The sequence below is a fragment of the Cervus elaphus genome, chromosome 20, assembly GCF_910594005.1.
Source record: "Cervus elaphus chromosome 20, mCerEla1.1, whole genome shotgun sequence".
Taxonomy (NCBI): Eukaryota; Metazoa; Chordata; class Mammalia; order Artiodactyla; family Cervidae; genus Cervus; species Cervus elaphus.
This window is the reverse complement of record NC_057834.1, coordinates 36,303,267-36,320,434: the sequence shown is the minus strand read 5'-3', so window position 1 is coordinate 36,320,434 and position 17,168 is coordinate 36,303,267. Positions and strand designations below refer to the sequence as shown.

General features: G+C 42.4%; 1 protein-coding gene across 2 annotated transcripts in view; it reads left to right on the top strand.

The window, feature by feature from the left end:
• Positions 1 to 17,168, top strand: part of LOC122677285 (SLAM family member 5-like) — a 72,395-nt gene that overhangs the window by 17,753 nt on the left and 37,474 nt on the right. The window contains exons 4-6 of one of the 2 annotated variants that reach the window (XM_043877237.1): positions 6,828 to 7,124; positions 8,582 to 8,716; positions 8,915 to 9,003. In XM_043877237.1, the coding sequence (XP_043733172.1) occupies positions 6,828 to 7,124; positions 8,582 to 8,716; positions 8,915 to 8,976 (494 nt within the window). In that variant the 3' untranslated portion in view covers positions 8,977 to 9,003. Of the gene's footprint in view, positions 1 to 6,827; positions 7,125 to 8,222; positions 8,408 to 8,581; positions 8,717 to 8,914; positions 9,004 to 17,168 lie in introns of those variants that run through there. The other variant, XM_043877238.1, reaches the window with a different exon arrangement.

Here is a 17,168-nt window from a genome sequence, read left to right as displayed (position 1 = left end):
GGACTTATCCAGGCACTAAGGCACACTGAAGGAAAGTGAGTCAATATCTACACTGACTCAAGGTACACCTTTGCTGCTTTACATGTTCATGGAGTCCTTTTTAAAGAAAGGAGACTACTGATAACAGGGGAAAGGAGATCACAAACAAAGAAGAAGTCCTTCAGCTGTTAGAGGCAGTTTGAAACCCTTCCCAAGTGGCAGTCATCCGTTGCAAAGGCCATCAAAGGGGAACTGATCCAGGTAGCAAAGGGAATCAGTTGGCCGACCAGACAGTCAAGAAGGCAGCAACCCAACCAAGTCCCACGGTAGGCCCTGAGCCAATTTCTAAGGTACTCTTGGAACCAAAGTTGCCTCCATCCCTGAGATATACTGAGGAAGAAGATCAATGGGCTTTAGATGAGGGAGGAACAAAAGAAAAAGAGGGTTGGTGGAGTCTGCCAGAGCAAAGGCTCTTTGTCCCCAGCAATATAGCAGTCCAGCTGGTGAAACAGCACCATGAGACAACTCACTTAAAGAAAAGTGCACTGGAAAGTTTACTGAGCTGCTACTATTCTGTTCCTAAGCTCCCAACCCTGTGTCCTCAGATCAGTGCTAGCTGTGACTTGTGGGTGAGACAATGTCAGCCAATGACCAAGACCCAGCCCAGGGGTTCAGACACTTGGGACACTGCCCTTTGACTTCACTGAAGTCAAGCCCTGCAAGTGTTCTAAATATTTATTTGTGGTAGTCTGCACCTACTTGGGATGTGCTGAGGCCTATCCCAGGCACGCTAAATGGCACGTGAGGTGGCCAAGGCCCTACTAAGAGAGATAATCCTGAAGTACGGGCTACCTGCCTCCATAGGGTATGACAAAAGGCCAGCCTCTGTGTCTGAGATAATCCAGACTTTATCCAAGGCACTGATGGTTAAATGGAAGCTCCCAACCGCTAACAGGCCACAAAGCTCAGGGAAAGTTGAGCACATGAATCAGACCCTCAAGAGCACGTTAGTTAAGCTCTGTCAGGAGACCCAGTTACCTTGGGTCGTCATTCTACCCCAGCCTTGCTCTGAGCCCAGTGCACCCTGAGATCCTCAGGCTATTCTTCTTTGAGATCTTATATGGGAGACCACCCCCAGTGATAGGGAAGCTCAAGGGAGACTCCCAACGACTAGCTGACCTGAAGATGTCCTGACACCTCCAGGCCCTGGGAAGAGTCTTCCGCCATGTTGCTCAAGAAACCTTAGGAAGGACTCCCGTTCCTGTGGGCAATTGGGTTCATTCCTATAAGCCAGGAGATGAGGTATGGGTTAAAGACTGGAAAGAGGAAACACTTCAGCCAGTCTGGACAGGCCCTCAAACAGTCGTCCTGGTGACCCCTGCTGCTGTTAAGTTATAGGTGTCACTCCGTGGAGTCACCATCCCTGGGTGAAGATAACAGCACCTCTAGAAGGGTGAGAGAACTGGACTGCTGAGGCTCATCTCAACAAGCCACTTTGGGTCTTTCTTCCTAGACACCCAAATCCTGCCCAAGATCTTCAACCCTGCTCAAGTCACTTCAGGGCTGGCTGGTTCACACATGGTGGAAACTTGAGGAATTTGACGAGGGACATCTGAGAGTCAGGGTTATGATGACACCCTGCCAAGTAGGGACTGGTTGCACCACTGACCTTGATGCTTTCTGTGGGTCAAATATGAGGGATTTCTTTGGTTAAAATCTACCCCCAAAGTAATGGGATTATTAAATGGAATCAAATGTTTTGTATAATAGCAGCTTATATCCTGCTGAGATATAGTGCATTAGAAAGTAAAGCAGCCCCACATGTACTCCATGCATTCACATGACTAGATCAGGTCAGGGGGTCACTTGGACCTTGCTTCGCCATACTCACTTCCCCTGCCAAGGAGAGGCCCAAGAAACCTGTGTTCATAACAAGGCAACCTATTCTATTTGTCAACAAGAAGGCCAATATATTTGGTTTGACCACCAGATTGCCCCCTAATGAAGATTGGTTAGAGGTTCGGCACCAAGAAGGAGGGCTTCTGATTAACCAGACACAAATTACAAATTTAGAACTTCTGGTGGTGGTACATTTTGAAGTGTGTGCTGCTATTAACAGAAACCCCTGGAATACTATAAAATATGGGGCTTATCATGGGAACAACAGTACTCGTTCAATGACAAATATATGTGTGAATTAGCACCCACCCACTACTCTTGCTATGGTTATTGTTGGGCTCACTGCCCTCACTGGAGCTGTGTCACATGGACAATGTGAAAAGATAAAAGAAGATAACTCTCCTTCAAAAGGGACCTGTTGGCCCCAATTGTGAACTAGGGATGTATAATCCTGTCAGTTTCACTATCTTCAACCCCAGGGACTCAAAATGAATAAAAATGGTTTCAAAATCAGTATTTATATCAATGGGAGAGGTGCTGACCCAGGAACTGTGTTGGATTTCCAGAGTGTTTCTGTTCCATTCCTGGCATCTACACAAAAGCTCTTCCATTCTTTTTATAAAGAGATAGAAAGTGGTCCCCCTCCTTCTTCAGTCAAAACTAAAAACCTGTTCTTAGCTCTAGCTGAGAACATAGCCCAGACATTAATGATTATTTCTTGCTGTGTGTGTGGGGTAACTAAGATGGGAGAACAAACCAGAGACCCTTCAACAGCTCAGGTGAATTCACGAAAACCAGGGTCAGAATTTGGCATTTAAAGACTTCCATAACTGGCAAGAATTGTCTGGAGCTGTGGGGCCCAATATTCAACATTCCGGTAGGAAGAGTCACTTGTCTTCGCTAAAGATATTATAATGCAAACACTCACACCTCTGATTGGTGGGGAAACACAAACTATACAGAGCCTAATCCTCACCCTCTAGCAAGCTTCCCCAATTTAAAGACCAGACGGGATGACTTGTCCACTGAAGGTCATTGACCTGCTCCAGAAGGATTATTATGTTGGATTTGTGGGGCTAATGCATATTCAATTTTGCCAGCCAACTGGTCAGGGGGGCATGCTTATTGGGGACTATCCATCTCTCCTTTTCCTACTTCCCCTAGCCCAAGGTTAATCACGGGGAGTCCCAGTTTATAAAGACAGAGGACTCATCAAAAAGTGCAGATATCTACAGATTGGAAATTGGAAAGATGACAAATGTCCTCCTGAATGTATAATCCTACACTATGGGCCAGCCAATTGAGCAGAAGATGGGTCCTGAGGCTACCAAGCCCCAATTTACATGCATAACAGAATTATCTGGCTCCAGGCAGTGGTTGAGATCTTTACTAATGAAATGATCAAGTTTCGTAACTTATGGGCAGAACAACAAACCAAGATGCATAATGTTATTTATCAGAATCACCTAGCTCTAGATTACTTACTGGCTACAAGGGGTGGCGGGGGGCATCTGTGGGAAGCTCAATCTTAGCAACTGTTGTCTACAGATAGATGATAAAGACAAGGTCTTAGAAGAAATAACCAGGAAAATGACTAAAATAGCTCATGTCCCAGTCCAGACTTGGAAGGGATGGAATCCTGGAGAGCTACTTGAGGGATGGTTTTCTTATCACGGAGGATTCAAAACACTAGCATGAATAGTCCTACTCTTCTTTTGGATCTGCCTCCTCTTATCGAGCCTTTTGTCATTAATCATGAGGACAGTTTCTGGCCTAGTAGAAGCTGCAGCAGATGGAGGGCACCACACACCTCCTAGCCCTGAGAGGTTATCAGCCCCCGGGCCAAGAAGATCAAGAAGTTGGTGCCTTATAAGATTTAAGGGGCTTCAAGGGGGGAGACTGAAGAGGAAAATTTAAAACTTACACTCAGAAATAATTTCATGCTAGTTCTGCTTCTGTAAAAATATTCTAGCAGCTCCAAGATAGGAACAAGATGACCTAGCAATCGCCTATTACCATAAGATATTCTGATAAGTATGGAATGTTCTATTCCTGCTTCTGTGAATTTCTGTTTGTCAATTCCCTGCACATAACCCATAGCAACTCCTGTGCTCTGTAACTGCCCATTTCCCATAGCACCCAGGTAACCAATCATCCAGTGCCAGTGTAATTGTGTGTACTGAACCTATAAAAGTAAAGCTCATCCTGAGTTCGGGCTCCCAGAACCCTAGAGCGTTAGCTCATCTGGGACTGCAGGCTTAATAAACCTGAGTTCTCCAACCCTCCACGTCTGGTGCTTGGTTTCAACAGTCGGATTCTTGCAACATGTCCACTGCTGAGTTTTCCAAATTTGCTGGCATATTGAGTGCAGCACTTTAACAGTATCATCTTTTAGGATTTGAAACAGCTCAGCTGGAATTCCATCACCTCCACTAGCTTTATTTGTAGTGATACTTCCTAAGTCCCACTTGAATTCATACTCCAGGATGTCTGGCTCTAGGTGAGTGATCACACCATCATGGTTATCTGGATCATTAAGATCTTTTTTGTATAATTCTTCTGTGTATTCTTGCCACTGCACTTAATATCTTCTCCTGCTAGGTCCATACAGTTTCTGTCCTTTATTGTGCCCATCTTTACATGATAAGTTCCCTTGGTATCTCTAATTTTCTTGAAGAGATCTCTAGTCTCCCCCATTTTATTGTTCTCCTCTGTTTCTTTGCATTGATCACTGAGGAAAGCTATTTTTTCTCTCCTTGCTATTCTTTGGAACTCTTCAGTCAGATGGATATATCTTGCTTTTCCTCCTTTGCCTTTCACTTCTTTTCTTTTCTCAGCTATTTGTAAGGCCTCCTCAGATAACCACTGCCTTTTTGCATGTCTTCTTCTTGGGGATGATTATGAGCACCATCTCCTGTACAATGTTATGAACCTCCATCCATAGTTCTTCATTAGTATTTGCCATAATAATTATTATTCTTTATAGGACTCAGTTTATTTGATTTGTGTATTAATTTTCTATTGCTTCTACCACAAATTAGTATAAAGTTAGTGGCTTAAAACACCAAAGTATTATTTTATCTTTTTGGAGATCAGAAGTCAAATAGGGGTCTCACTGGGCTAAATCAAGTTGATTTAAAAAAAAAATAGTCATAAGCTAGAAATTGAGAATTATGTTTTATTCAGTGTACATTTTTAGGACTTCAAGCCTGAGAGACAGCATCTCAAGTAAACCTGAGAGAACTGCTCTGAGGAGGCAGGGGGTGGAGTCAGGTCATATAAAAGTTTGCAACAAGGGGCAGGTAATCTGAACATCAAAAGATAATTGTTAATTAAGGAAAAGCAGATATCTCAAGGAATTTAGTGCTTTTCTATGTGTGGGACGGCGCAAAAGTCTGGGCTTACTGAAATCACTCCTTTCATATTCATCTCAGCTCTCTGGGGCTTTTTCACACCCCTGTTGCCCACCTACTCCATCTCCTCAGTAATCACCATGGGGAGTGACTAATGGCTGCAGGATAACAGGCACTGTTCTTCCTGGGCCCCTTCTGAGCTCAGAAGTTCATATTTGGGGGCTTGAATCACTGATGGCTGTGACATCGTTCTTTATTGATATGGCAGGAAATGCTCCATTTCTCAGTGCTGTCAGGGCTGTGTGCCTTCCTGGAGGTTCCAGAGGAACAAACATTTTCTTTCACCTTGTGCCTTTTAGTGTCTACCTGCATTCTTGGGTTCATGGCCACACTTGTCCGTCTTCAGAGCCAGCAATGGAGGGACAATTCCTTCTCACATTGATCTCTCTGACCCCCTCTTCTTTTTCCTCCTTCTTCTTGTAAGACACTTGTAATTACCTTGGTTCCAACCAGTTATTCTGGAATAATCTCCCTATTTGAAAGTCAGTTAATAAATATCCTTAATTCATCTGTTACTTTCATTTCCCTTTGCCAAATAACCTAACACATTCAGAGGTTCCGGAGGTTGGGGCACTATTCATCTACCACAATTTGGAATTCCATATGTAACTAGTCCTCCCTATCCTCTCTCTTCTCACCAGCTAGAGGTATCAATTCAGTTCCGTCACTCAGTCATGTCTGACTCTACCACTCTCTGGACTGCAGCATGCCAGGCTTCCCTGTCCATCACCAACTCCCGGAGCTTGCTCAAACTCTGGTATGAAAAGGCCAGAGATATAACTGCTCACAAAGACCCCTTCAATCTAGCTCTCAAATCCTCAATAGAAACAGGAGAAAATTTACACAGCGATACATCTTAAGAGCCTCATTCAGTCAACTCTTTTTTCCCCTAGAGTTTCTGCTGCATAGGGAAATATCTGCTATGAGAGTGACTTTGACAACTTTAGTTTCCCACGTGATATCTATGACAAACTTGTCAGTGACTTCTCTGCCTGTGCGGACCTCAAGTTTAGTGGCATGTTCTAACCACACTTGGTTTGTGGTTGCTGGTCACTGCCACTGAATCTCTCAGAAATGTCTCTAGTTTGGCATCCCAGCACAGGCCATATGTCAATGCTCCATAAGGGCTGTGTAGTCCCAGGCATCATCTGAACAGGAGAAGCAGGGCAATGGTCCTGGACCAGGTCAAGTCCTTCCTTCGCCACCTTCTTCCCCTGGAAAGAAGGAAACATCCCAATTTCTTATATACAATGCATCCTGGAAGGTGAGGTCCAGCATATAGTTTTTCTTTTTAATGGAAGAATTTTAAGGCTTGGTAATCTAGTAAGATCACATAGGGCTTACCTCAATTGTTTCTTTTCTTATTGTCACTGCTGTATATTTGGGTTTTGGGAAAATAGTGCTTCTTCTGGAAAATGCATTCAGCATCCTGAGAGGGAGGTTGCCAGAGGTCCAGTGAGATAATGGATGAGAAAATGTGAACTGTAAAGTTGTCCACTCATGTGATGCTCCATTCTTCTTTCTCACCTGCCCCAGAGCCCGTGATCCATCCTGAGATCCTGGTCAAGTCATCATCCATCACACCAGGCTGGTGCAATATCACCCTGGAGTGTGACGTCCCAGGAAACAGAGAAGACCTGAGTGTGACCTGGGAAAGCACGGGCCTTCCCAGGGAGCTGGAGTGGAGTGGGACACCAGAACTAGCCCCCAATACCTGGGAACTGACTGTGAACTTGTCCCTGATCCAGTCCAGTGCCACCCTCACCTGTGTGGTCAGCAACCATGTGGAGAAGAAAACTGCCTCTGTAGACTTTGCACAAGTCTGTTCCCATGGTGAGTGCAACCTGCCAGAGGGGAGGGGCACTCCCGGAGTTCACGTGCTCTCGGTGAGAGCTCTGGGCTTCTCTCCCCTCTCTGTTATTAGCACCACCTTCCACTGGGGTCACCTGATACCTGAGCCTGGGAAGCACAACCAATTTGCTTCTGCTTTTAAATTTCTTGCACATCCATGCTCTCCTCTCCACCCCTTGCCATTGTTGGTCCAGACAGCAGCCTTTCAGTAACTCCCCACATCACTCATCATTCACTGGGTGTTCAGTGTAGTCTTAGAAAAAGGGAACTGGATTGTGTCAGCTGTGCCATCTGAGGGTTTGACCTCCAGTGTCTCCCTGTATGATTCAGGGCTCAAATGCTTCTCTGCCCATGTCACTCTCCTCACATATTTCACACTGGATTGTTTAACTAGAGACCCTGAATGAGTCTTGCTATCACAATCTTCCAACCCTCTGGAAATGCTGTTTCCTCTACCATCAGTCCTCCAAAGTCAAGAGCCCTTCACTTTTTTATTTCTTCCTGTTGAGGGATGTCTCTCAGTTAAGGCCAGCTTCATGGGGGATGATCAATATGGTTACCTAGGGTCCTGTGCTTGGTTATGGTTCTGTTCTTAATAATGTTCGAAGAAAAGGAACCTCCATCTCATTTGGTACGGGGCCTTGCAGGTGCTGTGACCTTCCAGCATAGACATTATCTTTATAAAGGAGCGGTCCAAGGCCACCCCACACTGAGTTAACAATTCTGTTTATGGACTTGTCGCCTGTGTAACTTAGAATACCTGGAGGGCAGAGGCCATGTCTTGTTGTCTTTGAATTCATGTCCCAAGCAAAGACTCTGGCAGTGTTTGTTCACATTCACTGTCTCATTGAATCATGAATGAATATGTGCAGTTTGCCCTTCTAACCCATTCTCCACAAGGGACACCTGACCTGCTGGAGGCATCTGATATGTCAGCATCACTTAAACCCCTATAACCCTCCACTCAGCCTCATCAGGGACTGTCAGATAAAATAAACATTCAGTCAGACCCTTGGGAAGGCAGTTCTTTCTCCCTCTTCTCCTCTTCATCTGGCTCCTTCCTGATCTGTCCCTCTCCAGCTTGCAGCATGAGGTGGTGGCAACCCTCAGGGCTGATGATCTGACAGTAAGATTCCCTGAACATGGTGCTCCTCCTTTCTGAAATTCTCTGCCCACCTTGAATATCTGGGAAACTCCTACTCCTCCCTCAAGACTCAGTTTATGCATCACCTCCTCTGGACAGCGCATCCTGAAGACATGTGTACCAGGTGGTATTTTCTCAGTTCAGTTATGAATGAACCTACTGCACTCTTACCTCTTCAACTTCTGAACTAGGACTTTAGACTTCTCCATATGTTTTCTATCTCCCTATGGCAATGGATATTTAAAATTCTGTCTTCCCTTAACCATTCTCCATTTTCTCTGTGTGAGGGAAACAGGTTCACAAGAACAGACCATTTCTGGCCCCTTTGGAATCCTCCTATGTATCACTGTGCTTGTGCTATACTTCCTGGGAACTGGACTGTGCGTTTGGAAAATATATAAGAGGGAAAGGAACATGGATACTGGAAGAGGCAAGTTGCACTTCTTTTTCTTCCTCAGATAAATCCTCTCTTCTATTGAAACCCTCTTTCTTCACCTTGCTGCTCAGAGATTTCCCCCTGCAAAAGGGCGGATGGGTGTGATAATGGCACTGGGGTATAACCATGGAACTGGGTACAGGTTTTTGAGACTGAGATTAAAGCTCATCTCTGTGTATGTGTGTGACCCAGGAGCAGCATTGCAGGAGGACCAGAGGAACCATGATGATGGCAATGGGACAGAGCAGAGTTAAGAGGAGTATCAAGAAGGCATGGACCAGGTGAGAGGCGGGAGCTGTGATCATCCTGGGCTTTACCAGTTTCCTCTGCACCTACACTTGTGCTTATCAAACCTAATCACTGCTACTTCTGTCCCGCTGCCTCTTTCTGAACAATCAACACTGTTAACTAGGAAAATATACATCTGAGGCCTGTGTAGTACTGGAAACTTGGGGGGCATCCATAAACAGTGCGTGTCAGCAGTAGTGGTTCCAAGTGGGTTCCTTTGTTGTTTGTCAGTAAGTCGTGTCTGACTCTTTGAGACCCCATGGACTGTAGCATGCCAGTCTTCTCTACCCTTCACTATCTCATGGAGATTGTTCAAACTCATGTCCATTGAGTTGTGATGTCATATAACCATCTCACCCTCTTTTGTCCCTTTCTCCTCTTGCCCTCAGTCTTCCCTAGCATCAGAAACTTTTCCAACGAGTCAGCTTTTCCATTAGGTGGCTATATTACTGGAGCTTCAACTTCAGCATCAGTCCTTCCAATGAATACTCAGGACTGATTTCTTTTAGGATTGACTGGTTTGATCTTTCAGTCCAAGGGACTCTCAAGAGTCTTCTCCAGCACCACAGTTTGAAAGCATTAATTCTTTGGTTCTCCCTCAGCCTTCTCTTGGCTCAGAGGGTAAAGCATCCGCCTGCAATGCAGGAGACCTGGGTTCAATCCCTGGGTTGGGAATATCCCCTAGATTAGGAAATGGCAAACCCACTCCAGTACTCTTGCCTGGAAAATCCCATGGACAGAGGAGCCTGGGAGGTTGCAGTCCATGGGGTCGCAAAGAGTCAGACACAACTGAGCCACTTCACTTCACTTCACAGCCTTCTTTATGGTCCAACTCTCACATCCATCCATAACTACTGGAAAAATCATATCTTGACTATGCAGTTCTTTCTGTCAAAGTGATGTCTCTTCTTTTTAATATGCTGTCTAGTTTGGTCATAGCTTTTCTTCCAAGAAGCAAGCATCTTTTAATTTCATGGCTGCAGTCACCATCTGCACTGATTTTGGAGTCCAAGAAGATAAAATCTGTCACTGGTTCCACTTTTCCCAATCTATTTGCCGTGAAGTGATGGAACTGGATTGCATGATCATGGTTTTTGTATGTTGAATTTTAATCCAGGTCTTTCAATCTTATTAGGAGACTCTTTAGTTCCTCTTCACGTTCTGACATTAGAATGATATCTTGAAGTTGTTGATATTTCTCCCGGCAATCTTGATTCCAGCTTGTGCTTCATCCAGCCTGGCATTTTGCATGATGTACTCTGCATATAAGTTAAATGAGCAGGGTAACAATATACAGTCTTGGCATACTCCTTTTCAGATTTGGAACAAGCCTGTTGTTCTGTGTCCAGTTCTAACTGTTGCTTCTTGATCTGCATACAGATTTCTCAGGACATCCAACCATTCATTATTTTCCACTGGGTCATTCTTCAAAATGCTTCTTGTAATCCATCTGCCTCTCATTCCTTTATTCCTATATTCTACCTGCAGTTTCAGCATTTTCACAATGCCACCAACATTATAGGAGAGTTTCTGTGTATAACTATTATACATTTTTTGATTATAGATTTCCTAGTGTGTGTGTGTGTGATGTAATAGCTCATTGTCACTTTTGAATTGCATTTCCCTAATGATTAATGTCAGACTTTATTTTCTTGGGCTCCAAAATCACTGCAGATGGTGACTGCAGCCATGAAGTTAAAAGACGCTTACTCCTTGGAAGGAAAGTTATGACCAACCTAGATAGCATATTAAAAAGTAGAGACATTATTTTGCTAACAAAGGTCCATTTGGTCAAGGCTATGGTTTTTCCTGTGGTCATGTATGGATGTGAGAGTTGGACTGTGAAGAAAGCTGAGCACCGAAAAATTGATGCTTTTGAACTATGGTGTTGGAGAAGACTCTTGAGAGTCCCTTGGACTTCAAGGAGATCCAACCAGTCTATCCTAAAGGAGATCAATCCTGGGTGTTCATTGGAAGGACTGATGTTGAAGCTGAAACTCCAATATTTGGCCACCTGATGTGAAGAGTTGACTCATTGGAAAAGACCCTGATGCTGGGAGGGATTGGGGGCAGGAGGAGAAGGGGACGATAGAGGATGAGATGGCTGGATGGCATCACCGACTCGATGGACCTGAGTTTGAGTAAACTCCGGGAGCTGGTGATAGACAGGCAGGCCTGGCGTGCTGCGATTCATGGGGTCGCAAAGAGTCGGACACGAATGAGTGACTGAACTGAGCTGCGCTGAATAATTAATGAAATTAGAAGATAATTGCTCCTTTGCAGGAAAGCTATGTCAAGCCTAGACAGTGTTTTAAAAAGCAGAGACATCACTTTGTGACATGGGTCCATATAGTCAAAGCTATGGTTTTTCCAGTAGTCATATATGTGAGAGTTTGAACTTAAGAAGGCTGAGCACCGAAGAATTGATGCTTTTGAACTGTGGTGCTGGATAAGACTCTTGAGAATCCTTTGGTCTCAAGGAGATCAAACCAGTCAATCTTAATGGAAGTCAACACTGAATACTCTTTGGAAGGACTGATGCTGTAGCTGAAGCTCCAATACTTTGGCCACCTGGTGAGAACAGCTGACTCTTTGGAAAAGACTCTGATGCTGAGAAAGACTGAAGGTAGAAGGAGCAGAAGGTGACAGAGGATGATGTGGTTGAATGGCATCACTGATTCAATGGTCATGAACTTTAGCAAAGTCTGGTAGATGGCGATGAACAGGGAAACCTGGAGTGCTGCAACCCATGGGGTTGCGAACGATTGGACATGACTTCGTGACTGAACAACAACAACAATAATGATAACAAGGTTGAACATCATTTCCTGTGTGTTAACCATTTGTATACCTTATTTGAATTAATTCATTTCTCTCCAAGTCCCTCTCGTCATGCTTTATTCCCACCACACCAATAGAACTGCTTTTGTTCAAGTCACTAGGAAACTTCATTAAACTATCATTACGTCTCATAGACAACCTGTTTCATCTCCTTTCAATCTCAGCAGCAATGGAGCTGTCTTTGCTTGAATGCCCAGCGTCACCTTACATTCAACAATCATAATCATTTCTCTCACACTCAGTGGTAGCTCCCTAGCTGCCTTGACTAGTTTCTTTCTCATCTCTTCAATCTCTAAATTCTGGAATATTCCAGGGGTCAGACACAGACCATCCATGTAATTTTTCTTCACTATCTATACTCATTATTTTCTTGTGTTATAGCCATGTACTAATCCCCGAACCTGTGACTATGTAAACTTATGAGGCAAAAATGTCTTACAGGTTATCCTAGATTTTACTGATTTTCTCATAACCCACATTCTATCACCAAATACTGTTATCTTTTCTATCTATCAATATATCTCATCTATCATCTATTTACCTGTCATCTATCTATATTGGTAATATGACTATCTCTTATCACATATCTGATCCAAGATATCCACAAATATTTACCTGGAGTAGTTTAGTAGCTTCACAGTCTCCCTGTTTCTGTACCCTTTAAGTTTATTTTCAAACAGCATTCAGATAGTCTTTCTAATAATTTACATCACATAGGTGGCTGGGCTTAACAGCACCTATTAGGTTATCTTGGTATTCTTAAAAGATATTCACATATGTTTATGTGGGACACAATGGAATACAAAAATTGATATGAAGATGTTGATAGTGGTTAACTTCTGGGTCTGTTTCCTTTTCTGTATAATAATATTTTCCAAAATACCTAACAGAAAAACATCATTTATTTAAAGTTTTGAGCATGGGATTGACATGACCAGAGCTGATCTTAGAAATAGTAAAACACATACACCCCAAGAAGAAGTTTATCATCCTGTAAACCAGTTGTTATAGACTGAAGTATGTCCCCTCAAAATTCATATGTTGAGGCCCTGAAAGTGAAAGTGAAGTCGCTCAGTCTTGTCCGACTCTTTGCGACACCATGGACTGTAGCCCACCAGGCTCCTTCATCCATGAGATTTTTCAGGCAAGAATATTGGAGTGGGTTGCCATTTCCTAAACCCTAATATGATTGGAATTTGAGGTATAGCTTTTATGGAGGTAGTTAAGGTTCAATGAGGTTGTAGGAAGTAGACTAATTTGATAGAACTTAAGAGAAAGAGTTCTCTCTTTGCCCTGACAGAGAAAAGGCCACGAGGTCACAGTGAGAAGGTGTTGTCCACAAGCCTAGGAGAAAGGCATCACCAGAAACCAACTTTTACTGCACCTTGATCTTGGATGGTGAACTTTCAGAAATATGAGAAAATAAATTTATATTATGTAAGTCATTCAGTCTGTGATCTTCTGCTACAGCATCCAGAGAATACTAATATATAAATTCAAGCATTTATTCCCATGTCTTTATCTTTCACTTTCTATTGTGTTCAAATGACTCCTTCAGGGTTTTTATTGAAATCACCCATAAAACTTACTTAGATCTGTCTATAGACACTAAAGGTAGTAATAGAAAATCAATATAGATGAACATTTTGTTCTTTTTTTAAAATTAATTAATTTGTTAATTTTACTTTACAACATTGTATTGGTTTTGCCATACATTGACTTGAATCTGCCATGGGTGTACATGTGTTCCCCATCCTGAACCCCCCTCCCACCTCCTTCCCCATCCCATCCCTCTGGGTCATCCCAGTGTACCAGCCCCGAGAACCCTGTATCATGCATCGAAACTGGACTGGTGATTCGTTTCACATATGATAATTTACATGTTTCAATGCCATTCTCCCATATCATCCCACCCTCATCCTCTCCCACAGAGTCCAAAAGACTGTTCAATACTTCTGTGTCTCTCTTGCTGTCTCGCATACAGGGTTATTGTTACCATCTTTCTAAATTCCATATATATGCATTAGTATACTGTATTGGTGTTTTTCTTTCTGGCTTACTTCACTCTGTATAAGGGGCTCCAGTTTCATCCACCTCATTAGAACTGACTCAAATTAATTCTTTTTAATGGCTTAGTAATATTCCATTGTGTATATGTACCACAGCTTTCTTATCCATTTGCCTGCTGATGGACATCTAGGTTTCTTCCATGTTCTGGCTATTATAAACAGTGCTGTGATGAATATTGGGGTACACGTGTCTCTTTCAATTCTGATTTCCTCAGTGTTTATGCCCAGCAGTGGGATTGCTGGGCCATATAGCAGTTCTATTTCCAGTTTTTTAAGGAATCTCCACACTGTTCTCCATAGCGGCTGTACTAGTTTGTATTCCCACCAACAGCGTAAGAGGGTTCCCTTTTCTCCACACCGTCTCCAGCATTTATTGCTTGTAGACGTTGGATAGCAGTCATTCTGACTGGCATGTAATGGTACCTCATTGTGGTTTTGATTTGAATTTCTCTAATAATGAGTGATGTTGAGCATCTTTTCATGTGTTTGTTAGCCATCTGTATGTCTTCTTTGGAGAAATGTCTGTTTAGTTCTTTGGCCGACTTTTTGATTGGGTCTTATATTTTTCTGGAATTGAGCTGCAGGAGTTGCTTGTATATTTTTCATATTAGTCCTTTGTCTGTTTCTTCATTTGCTATTATTTTCTCCCATTCGGAGGGCTGTCTTTTCACCTTGCTTATAGTTTCCTTTGTTCTGCAGAAGCTTTAAGTTTCATTAGGTCCTATTTGTTTATTTTTAAAATTTCCAATATTCTGGGAGGTGGGTCATAGAGGATCCTGCTGTGATTCATGTCAGAGAGTGTTTTGCCTATGTTTTCCTCTAGGAGTTTTATAGTTTCTGGTCTTACGTTTAGATCTTTAATTCATTTCAAGTTAATTTTTGTGTATGGTGTTAGAAAGTGTTCTAGTTTCATTCTTTTACAAGTGGTTGACCAGTTTCCCCAGCACCACTTTCTTCTTTTTTTTTTTCTTCATTTATTTTTATTAGTTGGAGGCTAATTACTTTACAATATTGTAGTGGTTTTTGCCATACATTGACACAAATCAGCTATGGATTTTCATGTGTTCTCCATCCCGATCCCCCCTCCCACCTCCCTCCCCATCCCATCCCTCTGGGTCTTCCCAGTGTACCAGCCCTGAGCACTTGTCTCATGCATCCAACCTGGGCTGGTGGTCTGTATCACCCTTGATAATATACTTGTTTCAATGCTATTCTCTCAGAACATCCCACCCTCTCCTTCTCCCACAGAGTCCAAAAGTCTGTTCTGTACATCTATGTCTCTTTTTCTGTTTTGCATATAGGGTTATCGTTACCATCTTTTTAAATTCCATATATATGCGTTAGTATACTGTATTGGTCTTTATCTTTCTGGCTTACTTCACTCTGTATAATGGGCTCCAGTTTCATCCATCTCATTAGAACTGATTCAAATGAATTCTTTTTAATGACTGAGTAATATTCCGTAGTGTATATGTACCATAGTTTCCTTATCCATTCGTCTGCTGATGAGCATTTAGGTTGCTTCCATGTCCTGGCAAGTATAAACAGTGCTGTGATGAACACTGGGGTGCACGTGTCTCTTTCAGATCTAGTTTCCTCCGTGTGTATGCCCAGGAGTGGAATTGCTGGGTCATATGGCAGTTCTATTTCCAGTTTTTTAAGAAATCTCCACACTGTTCTCCATAGTGACTGTACTAGTTTGCATTCCCACCAACAGTGTAAGAGGGTTCCCTTTTCTCCACACCCTCTCAAGCATTTATTGCTTGTAGACTTTTGGATAGCAGCCATCCTGACTGGCGTGTAATGGTACCTCATTGTGGTTTTGATTTGCATTTCTCTGATAATGAGTGATGTTGAGCATCTTTTCACGTGTTTGTTAGCCATTTGTATGTCTTCTTTGGAGAAATGTCTGTTTAGTTCATTGGCCCATTTTTTGATTGGGTCATTTATTTTTCTGGAATTGAGCTTCAGGAGCTGTTTGTATATTTTTGAGATTAATCCTTTGTCTGTTGCTTCGTTTGCTATTATTTTCTCCCATTCTGAGAGCTGTCTTTTCACCTTGCTTATAGTTTCCTTTGTAGTGCAAAAGCTTTTAAGTTTCATTAGGTCCCATTTGTTTAGTTTTGCTTTTATTTCCAATATTCTGGGAGGTGGGTCATAGAGGATCCTGCTGTGATTTATGTCAGAGAATGTTTTGCCTATGTTCTCCTCTAGGAGTTTTACAGTTTCTGGTCTTACATTTATATTTTTAATCCATTTTGAGTTTATTTTTGTGTATGGTGTTAGAAAGTGTTCTAGTTTCATTCTTTTACAAGTGGTTGACCAGTTTTCCCAGCACCACTTGTTAAATACTTGTTAAAGAGGTTGTCTTTTTTTCCATTGTATATCCTTGCCTCCTTTGTCGAAGATAAGGTGTCCATAGGTTCGTGGATTTATCTCTGGGCTTTCTATTCTGTTCCATTGATCTATATTTCTGTCTTTGTGCCAGTACCATACTGTCTTGATGACTGTGGCTTTGTGGTAGAGCCTGAAGTCAGGCAGGTTGATTCCTCCAGTTCCATTCTTCTTTCTCAAGATTGCTTTGGCTATTCGAGGTTTTTTGTATTTCCATACAAATTGTGAAATTATTTGTTCTAGTTCTGTGAAGAACACCGTTGGTAGCTTGATAGGGATTGCATTGAATCTATAGATTGCTTTGGGTAGTATAGCCATTTTCACAATATTGAGTCTTCCAATCCACGAACACGGTATATTTCTCCATCTATTTGTGTCCTCTTTGATTTCTTTCTTCAGTGTTTTATAGCTTTCTATATATAAGTCTTTCGTTTCTTTAGGTAGATTTATTCCTAAGTATTTTATTCTTTTTGTTGCAATGGTGAATGGTATTGTGTCCTTAATTTCTCTTTCTGTTTTCTCATTGTTAGTGTATAGGAATGCAAAGGATTTCTCTGTGTTAATTTTATATCCTGCAACATTACTGTATTCATTGATTAGCTCTAGTAATTTTCTGGTAGAGTCTTTAGGGTTTTCTATGTAGAGGATCATGTCGTCTGCAAACAGTGACAGTTTTACTTCTTCTTTTCCTATCTTGATTTGTTTTATTTCTTTTTCTGCTCTGATTGCTGTGGCCAACACTTCCAAAACTATGTTGAATAGTAGTGGTGAGGGTGGGCACCCTTGTCTTGATCCTGACTTTAAGGGAAATGCTTTCAATTTTTCACCATTGAGGATATTTGTTTTGGGTTTGT